Source organism: Equus quagga, chromosome 14 (assembly GCF_021613505.1).
Source record: "Equus quagga isolate Etosha38 chromosome 14, UCLA_HA_Equagga_1.0, whole genome shotgun sequence".
Taxonomy (NCBI): domain Eukaryota; kingdom Metazoa; phylum Chordata; class Mammalia; order Perissodactyla; family Equidae; genus Equus; species Equus quagga.
Window position 1 is genome coordinate 12,578,498 of NC_060280.1, and position 19,332 is coordinate 12,597,829.

The 19,332-nt window shown below is 53.1% G+C and overlaps 1 protein-coding gene across 2 annotated transcripts in view; it reads left to right on the forward strand.

Moving 5' to 3' along the window:
- Positions 1 to 4,784: 4,784 nt before the first annotated feature.
- ABCC8 (ATP binding cassette subfamily C member 8) overlaps positions 4,785 to 19,332 on the forward strand; it is a 74,892-nt gene continuing 60,344 nt past the window's right edge. For both annotated transcript variants that reach the window (XM_046684583.1, XM_046684584.1), the window contains exons 1-5: positions 4,785 to 4,977; positions 6,503 to 6,644; positions 11,258 to 11,379; positions 16,504 to 16,670; positions 18,578 to 18,820. In XM_046684583.1, coding sequence (XP_046540539.1) covers positions 4,830 to 4,977; positions 6,503 to 6,644; positions 11,258 to 11,379; positions 16,504 to 16,670; positions 18,578 to 18,820 — 822 coding nt within the window. In that variant the 5' untranslated portion in view covers positions 4,785 to 4,829. The remainder of the gene's footprint in view (positions 4,978 to 6,502; positions 6,645 to 11,257; positions 11,380 to 16,503; positions 16,671 to 18,577; positions 18,821 to 19,332) is intronic.

Genomic DNA, 19,332 nt, shown 5'->3' on the forward strand with positions numbered 1-19,332 from the left:
CTTTGAAGCCAAGCCTATAGGGGTTGGAATCCCTTCTCCACCAATTCCCAGCTGTGTGATCCCTGGAAAAGGGCTTAACTCCTCTGAGCCTCAGATTTCTCTGATAATAGTAACTACCAGGCAGTTACTCTGGGATTTAAAACAGGCGAAGTGTGTGGCGCATACTGAAAACTCAACAAACGCTGGTGAAACAGAAGGGAGAAAATCTTATTCTCTCCCCTTCTCCCGCATCCTTCTGTCCAGAGAGAGAGCAGTTGAGGATGGTAGGCAGCTGGGGAAGGGGAAGAAGGCATGCTCGAGAACCCTGAGCGGGCCTGCACGCGGAATGCAAACGCTGAACAGCTCTGGGGAATGAGGGGCATGTTTTTAAGAAGAGACTCTGTGGAAGAGAGGAAAAGGAGATATAAGTTCACACACAAAGGAGAAGACCCTTGAGGGTAGAGCAAGGGGGGAATTTTACTAAGTTTCTGCTGTGAGGTATGCAAATCATGTCTTTCTACCTACCGCCTCATGAAGAGTTCAGTAAAGCCTCCTTTTTTTTTTGTGAGGAAGATTGGCCCTGAGCTACCACCTGTTGCCAATCTTCTTCTTTTTACTTGAGGAAGATTGGTCTTGAGCTAACATCTGTACCAATCTTCCTCTATTTTGTATGTGGGACACCACCGTAACATGGCTTGATGAGCAGCATGTAGGTCTGTGCCCAGGATCTGAATCAGCGAACCTGTGCAAACTTAACCACTACACCACTGGCCGGCACCCAAGCCTCCACTTTTAATTGATGCAGTGGAGAGGTGGATCTCTTGCGGAATACAATGAGAGACTGCATTTGACCTTAAGTGGCCTCAAGGGTGGAGAGCAACCAGGCCATGTGTGGAGTTGCCCTTCTGTTACTGTAGTGAGGGTGATCTTGGACCAAAACTTAAGGGCGCAAAAACAAGAACTTTATTTCATTTCTGCTTCAAGGCCCCGTCCCATCAGGCTGGCAGAGAATGTTTACGCTGGGCTTTCTCGGAGTTCCTCCCCAGCTCCCCAGTTATGTGGTGCCAAGAGACCCGGTAGGATCCAAGGTGTTTCTGCATCATCTGTCCATGCAGGGATGGCTGAGTGTCCCCTGCCTTTGTCAGTCTGGTGGCCCTGCTCTGGGCTAAGAGAACCTTTGTTCACAACAGTCCCTGTGTGGGTTTTCCAGCACAGTCTACACACAGCAGGTGGGCAGGGAGGCTGGGCACAAGTTCCTGCTCTCTGGAGCTTTTCTCTGCTCTTCCCTCCTCCTGACAGTAGGGCAGGATGGAGCTGGAAGGGGCGATGACACCTCTCCCAGGTTCCAGCCATGACATTCTGTCTACAACTCCATCCTCTCTTTGTGATTGACAGTCTTCTGCGTCCCCCTGTGGACACAGGCTTTGACATGCCAGGTGTGTGCTTTCCACCTGGCCACAGCTTCACAGTCATCTGCCTGAAGCTGGAGGGTGGGGAGGAAACATCTTTCTAAGCCATTACATGTGGCCCTACTGTATTCTCTGTGCTTGCTGCACAGTATTCCATAGTATGGATAACACCATGATTTTCCTTTTTGTTTGTTTTTAGCCAGTCACTATTGATTCAGGTTATTGAAAGGGTTAATTTCTTGAAATATCACCCCACTCTATTATGTCACCATTAATATCCTGATGACTCTGTCTGCAATATCTGACCGACACACCAGCAAGATAGATGTCAGATGGTCAGATAGACGCCATATCTATCTGACACACAGCCAGATAAAGACAGGGCCCTAAAAGCATGAACAACATCCGAGCTGGAGGTGACTTTTTTGAGGCTTTGTGCCAAGTCTTCCCCCGCACACAGGAGGGGAGGGGCCCTTTCTGAGGCCACACCCATGCAGTGGGCCAGCGAGCGCGAGAATCCAGGTCCCTGAAATCCATCCCAGGCTTTCCGTTCTGCCAGGGGGATGGCTGAGAAATCTCGAAGAAGAATCCCCTTGCACCAGGGCAGCTGCGGGAGCCCGGTCCTCCCGGCGTGCCCTGCAGGGGCAGCGAGAGGCGTTGCTGCCGGTGGGAAAGCCCCAGACCCAGGGCCTCCCCACAGAGAATTGTTTGGCTCCGTGTCTGTTTCTGTTGTAGAAACAAACGGTTTCAGGCAGCACAGCCTCTTCCACAGCTGTGCCATGGGCATCTTTTCATGTCGCTATATATAACCCTTCCTTATTCTCTGCACTTGCCTCACAGAGTTCCACAGTATGGAGAATACCATGTTTTTCGTTTGTTTTGTTTTAACCAGCCCTCTCTTGATGGACATTGGGTCGTTGACAAGATTATAATCCATGCTACAGCAGAAGTCCTTTCCTGCCTCTGTGTGCACCTGACTCCACACTTTTCAAAATAACTCTGGCACAGGGGGGCAGTGTGATGGGATCCTCGCTATCAAGCTAGGTGTAGGGCAGGGTCACACAGTCGGTTTATACTAGATGACAAATGTGGGACCCCTCTCTTAGTCCCAGGTGACACCCCCTTAATAGTCCTGTACACTTGGGTCCAGCTGGGGTTGGTCGCAGCTTTTTGTTTATTTCAAATGGCCCAGAAGAGGCAACTGGGTGGGTTGTGCCAGGCACTGCGTGCTGAGTGCCAAGGGAGGGAAAGAGCACTAGACAACCTTCATTGATTGAGGGGTCCCGTGTGTGCACCCCCAGGGCATGAAGCAGCCTGGACCAGCTCCCTGGTTACAAAGCACATTTACACCTGTGATCTCATTTTAATCCTCTGGGGTCCGTGTTATTATCTCCCCCATTTAAAAATGAGGAAATGGACACACAAGAATGGTGACTTGTCCAACATCACGCACCTAGTAGTGGTGGAGCCAGGACTGGGGTCTGGTTCTTTAAAAATATATACGTTATTACTATTAAAGGGACAAATATCATCGCTGAAAGTGTGAAAAACTGAAACTGTAACTACAAAAACAAAATGGTAACATTGCAGAAAGTTTCAAAAATCTTGGAACCCAACAAAACTAAAAAAAATCTTGTCAGATGACCATGGGCACATCTTCTCATCTCTCTGAACCTCAGTTGTCTAGTTTTTACAGAAAGAGAAGGATAACAACAATAGTGATAAGCACAGGAAAGGGAGCTAAGACACTGCGCACCACACTAACGCAGCAGCCATTTCCGCCTGAGCCCGCCTGCAGGCTCACATTCATACACACACATGTAAAAGGGTGCGACCATGGGAAACAATTATTTCCTGCCTTTTCAGCTGACATCGTCTCATAAGCTTTTCCCACTTGGCTACCTGGAGTCAGTGGTCACCTGTTCAGCGGCTGCATTCACCCAGGTTAATTTAACTCCTGCCACTGGTGCTGGACATTTACTGCCACCAAATTTTCACTATTTTGGCTGAAACTACAGGAAAACTCTTTCAGCTTCAGAGAAATTCCCAGAAGTCAGAGACTGAGGCCTTCGGGCCCTGAGCTTCTGCCCTCCCCAGGCTGTTCACCCAGCACCCCCTGCCCTCTGCCCTGGTGCCTGGTTCTGCCCGGGCCTCTTGCAGGGGCTGAGGCAGAGCTGAGGCCTTGCCTGATGTCGTCCTGCAATGGCTCAGAGCCTCAGTGATCTTCCCCTGGTGTCCCCTGGCCCCTTCTGGGAACATATGCATTTATGCTTCATATACATAACTCAGGAAATTCCTCTAAAATCTAACCTAAAATCCCACTTTCTCTTCTTTCTTCATAGGACATAAACATTTTTGGCCATGGACCTGTGAGAAGTTCTCCAAAAAGTGTAGGAAGGCATGACACTGTCTTTACAATTTCACCAGGTCCTTAAACACCTTAAGCCTGCCTGTGGCAGGTTAAGAACACAGCTGTTGGTGACATTCTCTCTTTCCACCTCTCCGGGCTGCCTCCCATTGCTTTCACTGGATACAATTCCACAAGCGCCTCTTTTTTTAGCCTTGAGGGGGACCCATTCTACTCATTCACCTGCCAGTGGCGAGGAGGTTTCAACTTAGACGCGTGCCTGAGGGAGATGGGGGTGGGGGTACCAGAGGAGCTGGGTTCAAGTTAGGCTTCCCCACTTGCTGGCAGTGAGACGTTGGGTCAGTCCTGCAAATGCCCTCAGCCTGTTTCCTCATCAGGAAAATGGGAGAAATTGTAACCTGCACTCAGCAGGAGCGTTGGGAGATCCCGTTTGTGAGAGCGCTGGATACGCTGGAAAGCACCTGTGAGCGAGCGCCCCGCGCCTGGGACCACTTTTGAAGATATTCAAGCGCCCCCCGAGGTAATGTTCTTCACTGCTTTTCTTATCCACATGGGGTGGGGGCTTGCTCCGCTCTGCCCCCACCAGGTCGCTCCGATCTAACTACATCCACCCGCCCCGTGCCCAGGTGAGCCCCCATCTCAGGCCCCGGGCAGTGAGCTCGCACTTGAGACACGGAACACGCCCGCTCTGAACCCACGGGGACCCTGCAGCTCTCTTCTGCACCCCCGACCCTCCCATCCAAACTCGAGCGTGCCCACACACTCAGCCAGACCTCTTCCCAGCCCACGCGCGCAGGGGGCACTCACAAAGCGTCCCCGAGCGCACCTGGGCGCCCGGGCCGCCACGGCTGCAACGCGGACCCCGAGCGGCCAGGCCGGTGGGGCTCCAGCCGCCCCTCCGGGCCCCGCAGGTAGTGGAGCACGGGGGTGGGGGGAGCGCGGGGGGCGGGGCGGGGCGGGGCCGGGGGTGGCGAGGGCCTGACGGCCGGGCAGGCGGAGCGGAGAGGGACGGAGGCGCGGGAGGCGCGTGGGGCAGCCGCCGCCGAGCCGAGCCGAGCCGAGCCCGCGCCGCCATGCCCCTGGCCTTCTGCGGCAGCGAGAACCACTCGGCCGCCTACCGGGTGGACCAGGGCGTCCTCAACAACGGGTGCTTCGTGGACGCGCTCAACGTGGTGCCGCACGTCTTCCTGCTCTTCATCACCTTCCCCATCCTCTTCATCGGTGAGCGCCGCCGCGGGCCGCGAGGAGGGGCGGGCGGAGGCGGGGAGGCGGGAGGGGGAGGCGCTGCGCGCCGCGCCGCTCCGTGTGCCCTGCCGGCCCCGCGGCTGCCGCTCGCCTCGCTCCCGGGGTCCCCGCGCTGGCACACCCGCACATCCCCTCACTGCCTGGGGTGCCTCCGACCCCGCTCCAAACACAGCCGACGCTTCTGACCCAGGAGATCCCCAAGTTTTGCCACTGCAAGGCCAGAGCTGGGGTGGAGAAGGGGGAAAGAAGAGGTTTCTGTTCGCGATGGAAGGGTCGGGCGGGGATCGGGCTGCACCCTCAATGGTGCGGTGTAGGGAGCTGGGTCGCCCCTCCCCCAAGCTCCCTCCGTGTCAGCCGCAGCTGTGCCCAGGGAAGAGCGCAGCCTGCGCCTCAGAGGCCGGGATGGAGGCTGCGCGCTCCTGTGCTTCCCCGGGGCTGAGCCAGACAGTAGTCTCTGACAGTCCCGGGGTCCCCCTCGCCCTGGGCGAGGAGAAGTGGGAGCTGGGGACTTGGATCCCCTTCCGCTGCTACCCCACCCGGCGTGTGTCTCCAGAGGACAACTTCTCAGCCTCCTTGCCTAGCAGCGACCCCAGCGGCCCCCAGTGCCCCTGCTTAGGAGACATCTGCAAAGTTGGGCACCACCACCGGGACAATTATGGTGCCTCTTCACCCAGGTCCCCCTCACCTCTCTTCAAGACCTCAACTTTCCCAAGCAGGCTAGCTCGATCAATTCATAGGGTGTCCCTTGCCTCTCCAAACATGTTAATTTACTTCAAGGAAAAAAGCAAATCAACATTGATAACAGATTTTGGAAAGAAAGGGAAGATTGCTACAAAATTAAATGAAAAAGAGGAGGAATCGAGGTGGCCCAGTTGCGTAGTGGTTAAGTTTGCACACTCTGCTTCTTGGGTGACTGGGGGTTCGCAGGTTTGGATCCGGGGTGCAGAACCTCACACCGCTCATCAAGCCAAGCCACCACTCATCAAGCATGGTGGCATCCCCATACAAAATAGGGGAGGATTGGCATAAATGTTAGCTCAGCACCAATCTTCCTCATCAAAAAAAAAAAAAAGAGAGAGAGAGAGAGAAGGAAGATGTTGGCTTCTGCAGCATCTTCTATTCTATTGACAAAGATAAACAATTAGACAGAAATAGGAAGGAAGCAAGTGCAACATATGCTCATATGTGTATCAAAAATTGTACCAGTATTACTGGTATTTACGCTTCTGTTCTCAACCAAATGGTAACTACATGATAACTTGTCACACAAGAGGTTAGCAGATAAAATGGACACCTGCATAGGTGGACCTGCACGGATCCAGACTTCATGCTCGGATATTTAGTTCATATGTACCAGACTCAGGCATCCTTATGCACAGGTGTTCAAATGGGTACACTCCTCACCCCCACTATGGACCCAATGCTCCAGCACCCTCTGGAGGTTCATACACCATCCTCCAGGTGAGCCAGGTGTCCCATCTCTTCTTGTCTCTCCTTGCAGGATGGGGCAGTCAGAGCTCCAAGGTACACATCCACCATAGCACGTGGCTCCACTTCCCCGGGCACAACCTGCGCTGGATCCTGACCTTCATGCTGCTCTTTGTCCTGGTGTGTGAGATCGCGGAGGGCATCCTGTCTGATGGGTGAGTGACTCTCAGAGGGCTCGGGAGAGAGGATCTGCTCCGCATGCTTCCTGAAAGGCCTGGGGAGACCTCAGCTCACCTCCATTCCGTGAGCCAGTATCATTTGCTAATAAATTGAGTAACTGTTTACTCAACATCTCCCGTGTGCCTGGCTCTCTGCGCCCAGGCAGTGGACACAAGTGAGACCAAGCCCTGCCATCAGTGCGGCAGGGTAGAGGGAACCCATATCTCATGCCAAGACCCAGTGAGATAATCCCAGAGCTTATCAGAGTGCCCCAACTCCTGTGGAAGATGCCCCGCCTCTTCCACAAGCTGCTGGAGTTACCATCCCGGGGGGAAAAAATCATTCTTGCTTAAGATCTTTCCTTGGTTCCCAGTTGTTTATGAAGTCCCAAGTCCTCAGCCTGGCATCCAAAGTCCTCCCAGTCAGGCCACCCTGCCTCTAGCCTCATTCCTGGGCACTTCTCATGCCCACCTTTGCTCTGGGCCTCACAGCGCACTCCTCATACCTCCGCCCCAGCGGGATGTACAGTAGGTTGCAGTTTGTGTCTATTTGCAGTCTCTCCCTGAGGCGGAAAGGCCTCAGGGTGGGAACTTGGGTTTTATCGTCTTTGTATTCACAGTGCAAGGCACATGACAAAGTCCCCTAGACGTTTATTGACTCTTTAAGAGAATCAATGAAATAATGTCACAAGCAAGTACTCCCGGAGGAGAAAGGAAGGCAGCGTTGGGCAAGCTTCCTGGTTGAGGGGACTTTTGAGCTGAGCCTGGAAGGAGGACAGTCAGAGGAGTTCAGAGAGGGAGGGCCAGTGGGGCTGGACAGAGAAGGAACAGGGGCACCACGAGGAAGGCAGGTGGGCTGGGAACACTGCAGCGGGGCTGAAGCGTGAAACACGGCTGGGGAGCGATGGAGGCTGAGACTTGAGCGATGGAGGCTGAGACGTGGGGAGGGGTTGGGCGCATCTCCAGGAGGGCTTCGAATGCCAGGCCGAGTGTTTGGGTTGCATTTTGTCAGCAGTTGGGAATCAGCGCAGCCGTTTTAGGTGAGAACCTGAGAGGGTGTCCGGGGGAGGCTGGAGGCAGGGGTGGCTGGAGGTGGAAACAGAGCTCAGGAGGCGACTGCAGCAGGCTAGGTGAGAGAGGACTGCTCCAGAAATGGTGTGTCAGCAGTTGAGGGTGCAGGAGAGGAGGAGATGAGGCAGCCATCTCACCGAGGGAGAATGAAGAATTGGTGAGCTCAGGGATGGCCTCGGTGAGGGGGTGGTGGAGGGGGAGACATTTGGCTTAAAGACCAGAGGTCCAACCCGTCTGAGCTGGAATCAGACCGTGCCCAGACTCCACCCCTGCCAGCCCCGGCTCCTGCAGCTGGACTGCAGGGGGATGGGATCCCCACACCCTCCCTCACCCTCCACTCCCAATGTCCCTGCATCCTGGTTTCCGCAGTAATCTCTGTGATAACTGCTTGCCTTTGATAATCCTCCTGATTATCCAAGTCCCCAGACCAGCAAGAAGACCAACTGCATACTGCCACCTAATTAGCAAGGGACAGATCCCCCTCCCAGCCCCTGCCCCCAACACCTCTTCCAAAGCAGCAGAAACGCTGGAGAGGGGAGGGATGCCCTGTGAGCCCTCAGGCCAGAATGTACTCAGGGGCTTATAAGGTTATAATCATCGAGGTGACAGAGAGGAAAACACCCTTCCCGTGGGGAAGGCCGACCTGGGTCTTCAGCTAACGCTTCTGCTGTGGGACTTTAGAAAAGCCACCCAGCCCTTCTGGGCCTCACTTCCTCTACCTGTGAATTGAGCCTCATCATCCTGCCTTGCCTGCTTCACAGGGCCGTGGAGGATGACGTTAGAGATGGACAGAGTGGCAGAGCCCTGGGCAGATAGTATATTCCCAGAAGGTGGGAGACTGGAATGAATCAGGTCGAGGACTCCCTCCTGCGGGCTGTCCAGCAGCCCGTCCTGTGTGGGCACCTGTACCCCAAAGCTCTCCAGCTCAGCGCAAACCACCATTCCCTCCCCAGCGGGCAGGTTGGCTTCTCAGCTGGGCCGTTGTCACCTGGCCTTTGCTGGCCTCCATCTGTGGGCCTACACCCCTGGGCAGGCAAGCCTGAGGAGGGACATAGGAAGGGAGCAGACCCTGCCCTGTGGCACCCCCAGTCTGTCCCAGCCTGGGTTTGCAGACATGCCTGGAAGTCTGGGGGCAGGTGGGAGTCGGGGCTGGGTAAAGCAGTGGTCTTCAAACTTGACTTTGGTTTAGGGTCAGCCTCATTCAGTGGTTAATTAAGGCATCGTTAACTGATAGGCCTTCCTGCCTTCCTGTGGATATTATTTCTGTGTGATGCTCAGAATTCAGAACAACCAAAGCAGCATAGGTTAGTGAGGATTTTTTTTATAGAGAATGTTTTCCTAGACCACTATACACTGGGAAAAGGCCAGATATAACACTGTTACCTAATTTCTTACCTAATTCAGTGTATATTATCCAGTAAAGCAGCCAAAATCTATCTTATTAAGTCATGTCATGAAATATTTACCTCAATTGTGGTTATTCTTCATCTTATTTAACTTTATAAAATGTTTATCATTTCTAACTCCTATTGGAAAAAAAGAATTTATTTAAACTTTAACACTTTGGATATCACTTAAAAATATGTGAGGGTCTATAGGGTTTTCTAAATTATTTCGAGGAGTAGAGAGGCAAGAGTTTCGAAGAGCCCTGGGCAGCGTGTTGCTTGTTCCCAGCATCCCCACCCGTGACTGATTGCCTTGTACCTCCTGTCAGTCTGAAGACATTTTTTTGAGAATATTGACACTTACAGTCTCATTTAATAAGAAATCCAGAAGTCACCTTTTCTGGTTGGTTTGATTGCTTAGTGATGGCATCAGGGAGCCAGCCTCTTGCCATCTTTCTAGCCAGCCTCTGTGTGTCCACCACATCTTCCCCATGGTTACAAGATGGCTGCCCAGCTCGGGTATCACTTAGGCAAGGGCAAAGGGGACATGCTCCTCACACGCCTCCTCTTTATGCAGGAGATCCTCTTCCACAGACTCTCCTTTACATCTCACTGGCCAGAATTGGGTTACACAGCCGCCCTTGGACCAATCACTGACAAAGGGGTGTGGAATTGCATGGCTGCTTGAACCAATCAGCATTCATCCCCTGGGGCTGGGTGCGTTGCTGCTGGAGCAAACTGTAGGTTCTTCTAGCCAGGCAGAAGGGAGCATGCTATTTGGTGAACTGCTCACACTGGCTCTACGCCCACACCCCAGTCCCACCAGACTACTTGGGGTCCCAACATGGCTCTCATTATGTCCCCACTCCTCTGTTGAACTCCTGCTCATCCATCAAAGTCCAGCCTGGTGCCACCTCCTCTGTGAAGCTTTCCCTGGTTGCCCACCCCCTCCTTTGTGCTCTCAGCCTTCTGTCCATTTGCAGTCTCACTTCCCTAGGCTGCCTGGTCAAACAGTTAGCTCTGAGCATGGTTGCCACCCCCACCCCCCCACACACAGAGTCAGCTTCTCGAGGCCAGGGACCCTTAGAATGCTGGATAGAAGGAACAGCACAAGCAAGGGCAGCACTGAGCCAGGAAAGTGAAGGAGACCTTCTGGGAAGGGAGGGGGTCCCAACACAGCTTCAGCAGAAAGAGCAGCTGGGCAGTGCTGGAAAAGGGACTTGAGGCCATATCACTGGACCTTTGGAGCCAGGCTGCGGACTAAGGGTTTTGCTGTCTGTACGAGGGAGCCGTGGAAGGGCATGATCAGGCCAATTAAGGCGAGCCTCCTCACCAGTCATGGGGAAGCCTGAGGTCTGGGAGCAAGCTCTGGCCTCCATGGGTCTTATCACCAGGCCAGAGTCCACCACCACCAAGGCCTCTGTGAGTTAAAATGGGGAAGGAGTGACCTGATATTGGCTGCCTCCATCCCCTTCCCAAGGGAGGGAACAAAGGCAGTGACCCTGGGCTTGTTACTTAGCCTCTCTCTGACTCAGTTTCCTCCGCCGTAAAATGAGGAGACTGAGAGTACCAATTTCATGGGATTTTACGAAGATTAAATGAGTTAATATACATCAAGTACTTAGAACAGTGCCTGGCACAGGGTAAATGCCCAATAAATATTGACTGTCAGTGTTGTTATTACACCGCCTGGGCAGGGCTGTCAGTGCCACCTTATGCTGTTCGTGTTAAATGCAGCTGTCACTCAGTGAGCTGTGGTGTACAGGCCCCTGTACTGCCCAGGTGACCCCAGGGACAGGGAGCCAGTTGCGTTCATTCCCAGAGAACTGGTTCCAGGCCAGAGGCTTTGCAACTGCAACTACCAACACCGGCCTCCCTATGCCAGGTTCCGTCATCCTGAACCCAGCGAGAGAAGTCCGTGAATTCCGGAACCTGCACGCCGAGCCCTCACAGCATCTGTGTGTGGACTCCTGGGCCCCTTAGTTAAGCGGCCTGTCTGGCATGTGGGCTGGGCAGAGCCGCTCGTCTGTGGAGCGGAGCTGTGCCTGTGAGCTAGAGGCCCGGCTGTGTGCTGAGCCCGAAGCACAGGCCTGGGCTGCTCTGTTGGAGCACTCAGCACATCCCATCTCTGTCTCTCTCTCCCCTCCATCTCAGGGTGACTGAATCCCGCCATCTCCACCTGTACATGCCGGCCGGGATGGCGTTCATGGCTACCGTCACCTCCGTGGTCTACTATCACAACATCGAGACCTCCAATTTCCCCAAGCTGCTGATCGGTAAGGGGGCGGGGGCGAGAGGGACCGCTACCTCCATTCACTCCTTCAGATAATGTTCACTGAGGCCTTACTGTGCGCTGGGCACTGTTCTAGGTGCTAGAGGTTCAGAAGTGGAGAAGAAAAACATCCCTGCCTTCATGGAGCTTACAAGTCGGTGGACGAGACAGACAGGCAAAGACAGTAAATACACAAACAAACAGTTAGATAGTGATGATGCTGTGAAGAAAATGAAGCTGGGTATGGAGTAGAGATGCTGGTGACGTTGCTGTCTATATAGGGTGCTAGGGGAGGCCTCTGATGAGAGTGAACATGCAGATAGTTGGGGGAAGAATGTTCCATGCGGATGGAACAGCATGTGCAAAGGCCTTCTTGTAGGAACAAACTTGGCAAAGAGGCCACTGTAGGAAAGCCAAATGAGCAAGGGGAAGAATGGTAGGAGATGAAGTCAAGGGGCAGGAGAGGAGCAAAGATGACGCCTGGACTCTGTGCCTGAGCGCCTGGGCAGATGGTGGTGTTAATAACTGCCAGGGCAAGGGAGCAGGAGCTGGGGGGTTGGGGCATGTTGAGTTTGAGAACAGCCTACTCACGTGTCAGGTGGGCAGTTAGATGAAAGAGCCAGGCGTTCAGAAAAGGGCAGGCCTAGAGATAGGCATTCAGCAGTCCTGGGCTTCCAGTGCATCTAAAGCTTGAGCCCGGATGAGGTCACCTGGAGAAAAAAGAGAAAGGGCCCAGGACCAGAGCCTGCGGTTTGCCAACATCTAGAAAGACTCAGGAAGGAGTGCATGCTTAGATCCTCTGACCCTGTGTGGCTGGGGTCCATGCAGAAACAACAGTGATGACTGTTGACGTCTACTGAGCGTGTCCTGTGTGTCAGGCTCAGTGCTAAGCTCCCCGCGTGCATTCTCTCTCTTCATTCCCACCACCTCCCTATGGTTCTGTTGCCGCCCCCATTGTGCAGATGTGGTCCTCGAAACTCAGAGAGGTCAAAGATGATAACAGTGAGCACTCGCGTTGCCCTCCCAGGTGTCAGGCACAGCCCTCAGGCTTTTGCATACATTGACTCCTTTAATCCTGGCAACCACACTGTGAGGCAGGGACCGTTATTATCTCCCCTGACGGATCAGGAGACCGAGGCTCAGAGGTTACCTGACTTGCGCGAGTCTGCCCAGCTAGTCAAGGGGCAGAGCCTGGCACCCAAGCAGGTCCTCGACCGTCGCTGAGGCTGCGTATCTCAGGGTCCACAGACTGTGCCTCGGCCGCAGGTGGGCCTCTGTGTTGGGCTCAGTCCGTGAGTCTAAGGCTAAAGCTATTAGGCTGTGGTCAGACTGTGTGTCGTGAAGTCAGACTGATTTTTAGGCGTCGCAGCATCTAACTGACATCTGGAGTCTGGAACACTCTGTGCTAAGCCAGTGACAGTGCGGTGACGTCAGGGGACAGAGAGTGTTTCCTGAGCTATTGCAGGTCTGCCTTCCCATGTGAGGTGGCGGCTGGGCTCCAGCAGGATCATCCAGGTGTCACCCCGACCCCCACCCCAGGGGCCCCCATGCCAGTGTGGTTGGGGGACTCAGGGGCAGCTGGTTGAGAGATGTTAAATACAGGCTTCAGAGGGCCTCCTGCTCCAGTTTTGGAGGCAGCGTCTCACGCACAGGGAACCTGTCACTAGCCACCAGGGCCTGGCTGACCGGCGCCCCCGGAAACAGCTGTCTGGGCATCTGGCGGGTTCATTGTCTCATTCTCTAGAACGCACATGATGTTCTGTCCCTAAAGCACGAATACCACCCATGGCTGGACCAGGACTTCTCCAAGGAACAAGGACTAACTCCTTCCATTCTCCTTTGTTATAGTTTTTCTCTCCACGGAGCCGGACATTCTAGAACAGGGAAGACTGAACAGGATGTACCCATGAGCTGCAGGGAGAGAGGGCAGTGGGTGTTGGGGGAACAGCTAGCCTATGAGGAGGCTACTGTCTGGTCACAGGTCTGGAGTCTTGCAAAAGGGTGAATCACGATGCAGTTTACATTGTCCCATGAAATAACTTTGATCCTGGGGCCCCAGATGAGATCAGGAAATGTTCTGTGAGAAAGTCATGTTTGAGCTGAAAGATAGGTAGGAGCTAATTCAGAGAAGGGAGAGGGGAGTGCTTCAGGCAGCAGGAACAGCATGTGCAAAGGCCCTGAGGCAGGAGGAGCAAAGCACATTAGGAGATCCAGAGGAAAAGCAGTGGCTAGAGTGCAGAGAGCACAGGGGAACTGAACTGAAGGCTGTCGTGGTGGGTGGAGCCTGCACCAGGCAGAGCCTTGAAGACCATACACAAGCCTTGGTCTTTATCCCAAGGACCCTGGGAAACCATTGAGGATTAGGTTTTCGTTTTGTTTGTTTGTTTATGTGTGTGTGTGTGTGTGTGTGTGTGTGTGTGTGTGTGTAGCAACATATACATAACAAAATTTACCTTTTTAATCAATTTTAAGTGTATGGTTCAGGGGCATTAAGTACATTCATATTGTTATACAACCATTACCACCATCCATCTCCAAAACTTTTTCATCTTCCCAAACTGAAACTCCATCCCCTTTAAATAATAACTCCCCATTGCCTTCTCCCCCGACCCCTCACAGCCCCCGTTCTTTCTATCTCTGTGACTCTGACTCCTCTAGGTACCTCATATAAGTGGGATCATACACTATTTTTGTCCTTCAGTGACTGGCTCATTTCATTTAGCATCATATCATCAAGGTTCACGCATGCTGTAGCGTGTGTCTGAATGTCCTTCCTTCTTAAGGCTGAATGACATTCTGCCGTGTGGATAGACCATTTTGTTTATGCGTTCATCCTTCGAGGGACACTGGGGTGCTTCCACCTTTGTCCATTGTGAAGAATGCTGCTGTGCGCATGGGGGCCTTGAGGTCATATTTGATTGTATTTACTGCTTTCTGGAGGCCAGATGGGAGGAGGGGAAGCAGGGCAACTGTGAGAAAGCTCTCAGTGGTCCAGGGCAGACATGATGGCGCCTGGGACCCAGGTGGCCACCCAGATGGAAAGAAGTAGATGGATTCAAGAGAGCCAGGAGGTAAAATAGAGAGAATTCGCTGGATGTGGGGCTGAGGGCGGGAAAGGAGGGAAGAAGCGGGGAAATGGGAATTCAGAGCGTGAGCTCCCCAGCAGCCCCTGGGTCACACTGCTTTCTTTCTGTCTCCTTTTCTCTCTGTCAAGCACGAAGCTTTTGCCGAGTGTTGCCGTGTCTGGCAGCAGGCTGAGGGTACAGCACTATGGGATGGGACTGTGGAAGTAACCCTGGCTTAGTCCTGGCTCCACCACTGACTCCCTGGGTGACCTTGCACAAGACACTCAGGCTCTCTGAGCCTCAGTTTCCCCATTCGGTCAGGAATAGTAGGTCCCTGCCTAAGTCACAGGGTTGTTATGAAGATCAGTTCAGAGCCTGTCTGTTAAGTGTTAGAGGCAAGGCCAGTGAGAGGCGTATTTTCAAGCTTGGCCCAGAAGGTAGCCCCGACTAAGGGCGACAGAGGTTCTGATGCCTGGGACGGAGTCCGCCTGGGGGCGGGTGGTATTGTAGCAGGGGCACGGCCTCCAGCTGTGGGATCCTTGTGACCTGGAGACAGACTGAACTGAAGGACCATCGCCCCAGCCCTGAGGGCTGGGATCGTGGGGCAGGCGCTTCTGCCCTCTGTGCTAATGCTCTCCCCCAGGGCCTGAGACCGAGGGCGTCTGCCCTCCCCGGGCAAGTTCAACGTCTCCACCTAGTTCCCAGCCCAGAGCCCGCCTAGGGCAGGCCCCAGCTTTTGTCCCCAACAGATGTGCTGGCATCCATGTCCAGGCCCCCCGAGGGGTGGAGGGCAGGGTGCCGGTCCCTGCGCCGCTCCGCTGGAGAGGAGCTCTAGGGGGCTTAGGCCTTGCCTGCCGGTGACGCCAGGGAGTGAAACGAGAAGGAGCCGCCTGTGCTGTTTTTGGTTGCTGCCAGCTGACCACGGTCGATTGGAAGGTGGTGGTGTGAATTACGGGGTTAGAGTCCACTGATAGCTTCTGACAGTCATGGTCCCGGGTCTGAAATCTGGAGATAAAAATATTAACAGCTGATGTTCAAAGAGCACCCCTGCGTGCCAGGCTCCCTGCGCCGAATGCCGTCCAGACGTTGTTCACAACTCTTAGAGGCAATGCTATCATTATCCCCATTTTACAGATGAGGAAACTGAGGCCTGGATGGGCTAAATGACTTACCCAAGGTCACACAGCTGTGCGGTCACAGGATCTGAGCCCAGGAGTATCTGGCTGCAGAGCCAGCTCTAACCACTGTCCACACTGCCTCACAGGACTCTGACTCACTTTTTTGTAACCCCCTCCCCACCCCCTCCCCCCAGGCTCCCTGAGGAGCGTTGTCATGCTGTGGTGGCCTCTGGACTAGGGGCCGGGGACCTAGGCCCTCACCCTTTCTCTCTCATTAGCTTGCACGGAGCTTGGGCAGGCCACCTCCTCTCTCTGGGCCTCAGTTTCCTCATCTGTAAAATTAAAGGGCTGGAATGAAGGCCCTTTAAGATCTTCCTGGCTTGGAAATCCTACAAGGAAGCCATTGTTGGGTGGGGCCTCCTGCTGCCCTGCCACTTAACGACTGTGTGACGGTGGATCAATTACCTAACCTTCCTGAGCCTCGATTCCTCTGTTAAGTTGAGGGTGTGACACAATACTTCCCTCGCAAGGTTATTGTAAGGAATAAATGAGATGATGTGTTTAAAGTGCTTACTTGGCACAGCGCCTATAACTTAGTTAAATTCAAGAAAAAATTTTCCTATTTTTCTTCTTATTATTTATTGCAAAGGGAAATTTGACTGACCAGCTTGACTTGCAAGATTATGAATGCTTTTGAACATGCCTATCATGAATGTTTTAATGTACGTACGTCATCTCAAAATGACACACTCATATGTTCACATACCACACCTCCCTTTACTCAGAAATGTGCACTCACACCCAGAACACTTGCATAACACACACCCCTCCTCTGACACACTCCTTTTCTTCCCTTTGCTCTCGCATGCTCGCACACTCGTGAGTGCACACACATGCGAAGATGTGCACGCACGTCCCCTGTGCTCTCCCGTCCCTGCTCGGCAGCCCTGCTCGTCTACTGGACCCTGGCCTTCATCACCAAGACCATCAAGTTTGCCAAGTTCTACGACCATGCCATCGGCTTCTCACAGCTGCGCTTCTGCCTCACGGGGCTGCTGGTGATTCTCTACGGCATGCTGCTCCTCGTGGAGGTCAACGTCATCAGGGTGAGGGTAAGCTGCCGCTCCTGGGCTGCCCCCCGCCTGGGGACACCCACCTGGGCCAGCGCGGGCCCTCTGAGCAGTGTCCTACCCCTGGTGTGGGCCCCCGCCCTGCTTCTTAGCCAAGCCCTGAAAGAGTCAGCTTGTTTTACCTGCCCCGAAAAGGGGATTGACGCCAGTGGGAGAATTTTCAGAGGAACATTCCATCTGGCCCGGCTGCCGTCTACCCCAGGCCTCCAGAGGGAAAGGAAGGGACAAGGAGGTGTTAGCCGAGGTTGGAGGATTCTGGGTTTAATCCTGTAGAGAGGGGAAAAAGCTTCAGGGACTGGCTCCTCTGAGCTTTGCTGTTTTGGTTTTTCTGGGGAGGGAGTGGGGAATTGTTTTTATTTTAATGTCTTCATATAGTTACGCATGTATGTGAATGAGTACATGTGGCTTCATCTGGGTCTTTTTTTTGTTTTATCATTTTTGTTTGTCCCCTCCCCCTCCCCCGACCTTTCCCTCCCAGCTACCCCAATTAACAACGTAGTGTATTATCCTTCTGTTCCTTGCTTTTATTAATATAGTGCCATGTACTTGTATCTATTTAGGGTTCTTTTTTCTCAACACATATAAGTATACAGGTTTTCCCCCTTAATATTCATCTTCTAAAAATGGTTATCGATACACTGGTTTCTACAACTTGCTTTTCTCACCCAACAGCGATCTCTTAGGAGATAGTCTCCCCTCCAAATCTGGTATGGTCAATTTAGTTTTCTTTTTTTTTTTTTTCAAAGATTGGCACCTGAACTAACAACTGTTGCCAATCTTCTTTTTTTTTTTTCTGCTTTATCTTCCCAAACCCCTAGTACATAGTTGTATATCTTAGTTGCAGGTCCTTCTAGTGGTGGGATGTGGGACACCGCCTCAACGTGGCCTAATGAGCGGTGCCATGTCCGCGCCCAGGATCCGAACCCTGGGCTGCCACAGTGGAGTGTGCAAACTTAACCACTGGGCCACGGAGCCAGCACCCAATTTACTTTTCTTAATGGCTGTGTAATATTCCATCATGTGGATGAGCCACCATTTATCCAGCCATTACCCTATTGATGGGCATTCGTTTTGTTGCCAAGTTTTTGCCTTCACAAATAACAGTGTATGAAACATACTTAAGTCTTTATGTATTTCTGCTTTTATTCTATGGGAGAGAGTCCAAGGAGTGGAGTTGCTGGTTCAAGGAGTCTTTTAAATTTTAATTGATGTTGTAGATTGCCTTCCAGAAAGGCAGTAATTTGCCAGTAATGAATAAGAAAACTCTTTCCCTTCCTCCAGCAGTGGGGGTATAGCCATTTCTAATTTGGGCCATTCTCACGAGTGTAAAGTGCCACTTTAATTTGCGTGTCTCCCACTCCTCTGCTTTTAGTCAGTGATTTGCAGGGCGAAGGCCTTCTGTGTTCCCTGCCTCAGCTGGCCCTCACAGCAACCCCGTGATGCAAGGATCACCCCCTTTTTAGGTGAGGAAACATTTTAGAAGAGACTTGTCCAAACACACCTTGCTAGTAAGTGGAAGAGGCAGGATTTGAACCCAGGTCTGCATGGCTTCACATTCTGCAAACACAACATGAAACATGTTGGTGTCCTCAGATCGGTGGAGAAGATGGTATATGGAGACTCCTGCTCTTCCCCAACCCAACTTAAACCCAACTCAACCCAGCCAGGGGCATTCTGAGTAGACCTCAATGAAGAGTTACAAGTCAGGAGGTCCTGGCATTGGTGGCCAAGAGATGTTGGGGGATCTTTTTCCTAGGAAGAGGCAAGAGATGGCCCTGTCTGTTAGAGGTTGAGGACGGGATGTCATGAGCCCACATCTCTGCTGGGGTTAAGTGGAGAGTGGTGAGAAGTTGCACTTACCCATCCCCGGTGGCCCATGTGCTCCACAGAGATATATCTTCTTCAAGATGCCAAGGGAGGTGAAGCCCCCTGAGGACCTGCAGGACTTGGGGGTGCGCTTCCTGCAGCCTTTCGTGAACCTGCTGTCCAAAGGCACCTACTGGTGGATGAACGCCTTCATCAAGACCGCCCACAAGAAGCCCATTGACCTCCGAGCCATTGGGAAGCTACCCATTGCCATGAGGGCCCTTACCAACTACCGGCGGCTCTGCGAGGCCTTCGATGCCCAGACGGTCAGTGGGGGCACAGCCACACCATCCATTCCCCACCCTCCAGTTTAGAGTCATAGATGAGGACCTCAGAAAGCATCAGGTCAAACCCCTGGTGAGACAGGTGGGGAAACTGAGGCCCAGTGAGGGGAAGAGGCTTGCCCTAAGTCACACAGTGAACCGGGGACAAGTCAGGACTAAAGACTCATAGGATGGTCACAGCTGGAATGGCCCTTACAGTTTAGGTCATCTGATCTAGTACCTTCACTGTCCAGATGGGAGACTGAGACCCTGAGAAGGGAAGTGACCCTCTGGATTCCCCCTCTGTCCTTCCTTCTGGAGCTCAATGACTATGGTGGGAATTTTCACCCATTTTGGAGCAGGGGTTTTAGTGGCCTGATCCGTATAGTAACTCTATGAGTTGGGCCAGGCAGGGGTCTCCCCCGTTTCTGAGCTGGAAACTGTGGCTCTGAGAAAAGCCATGAGATGCCCAGAGCTGGCCCGCAGCTGGTGGGTGGCAGAAATGGTCTCCCACC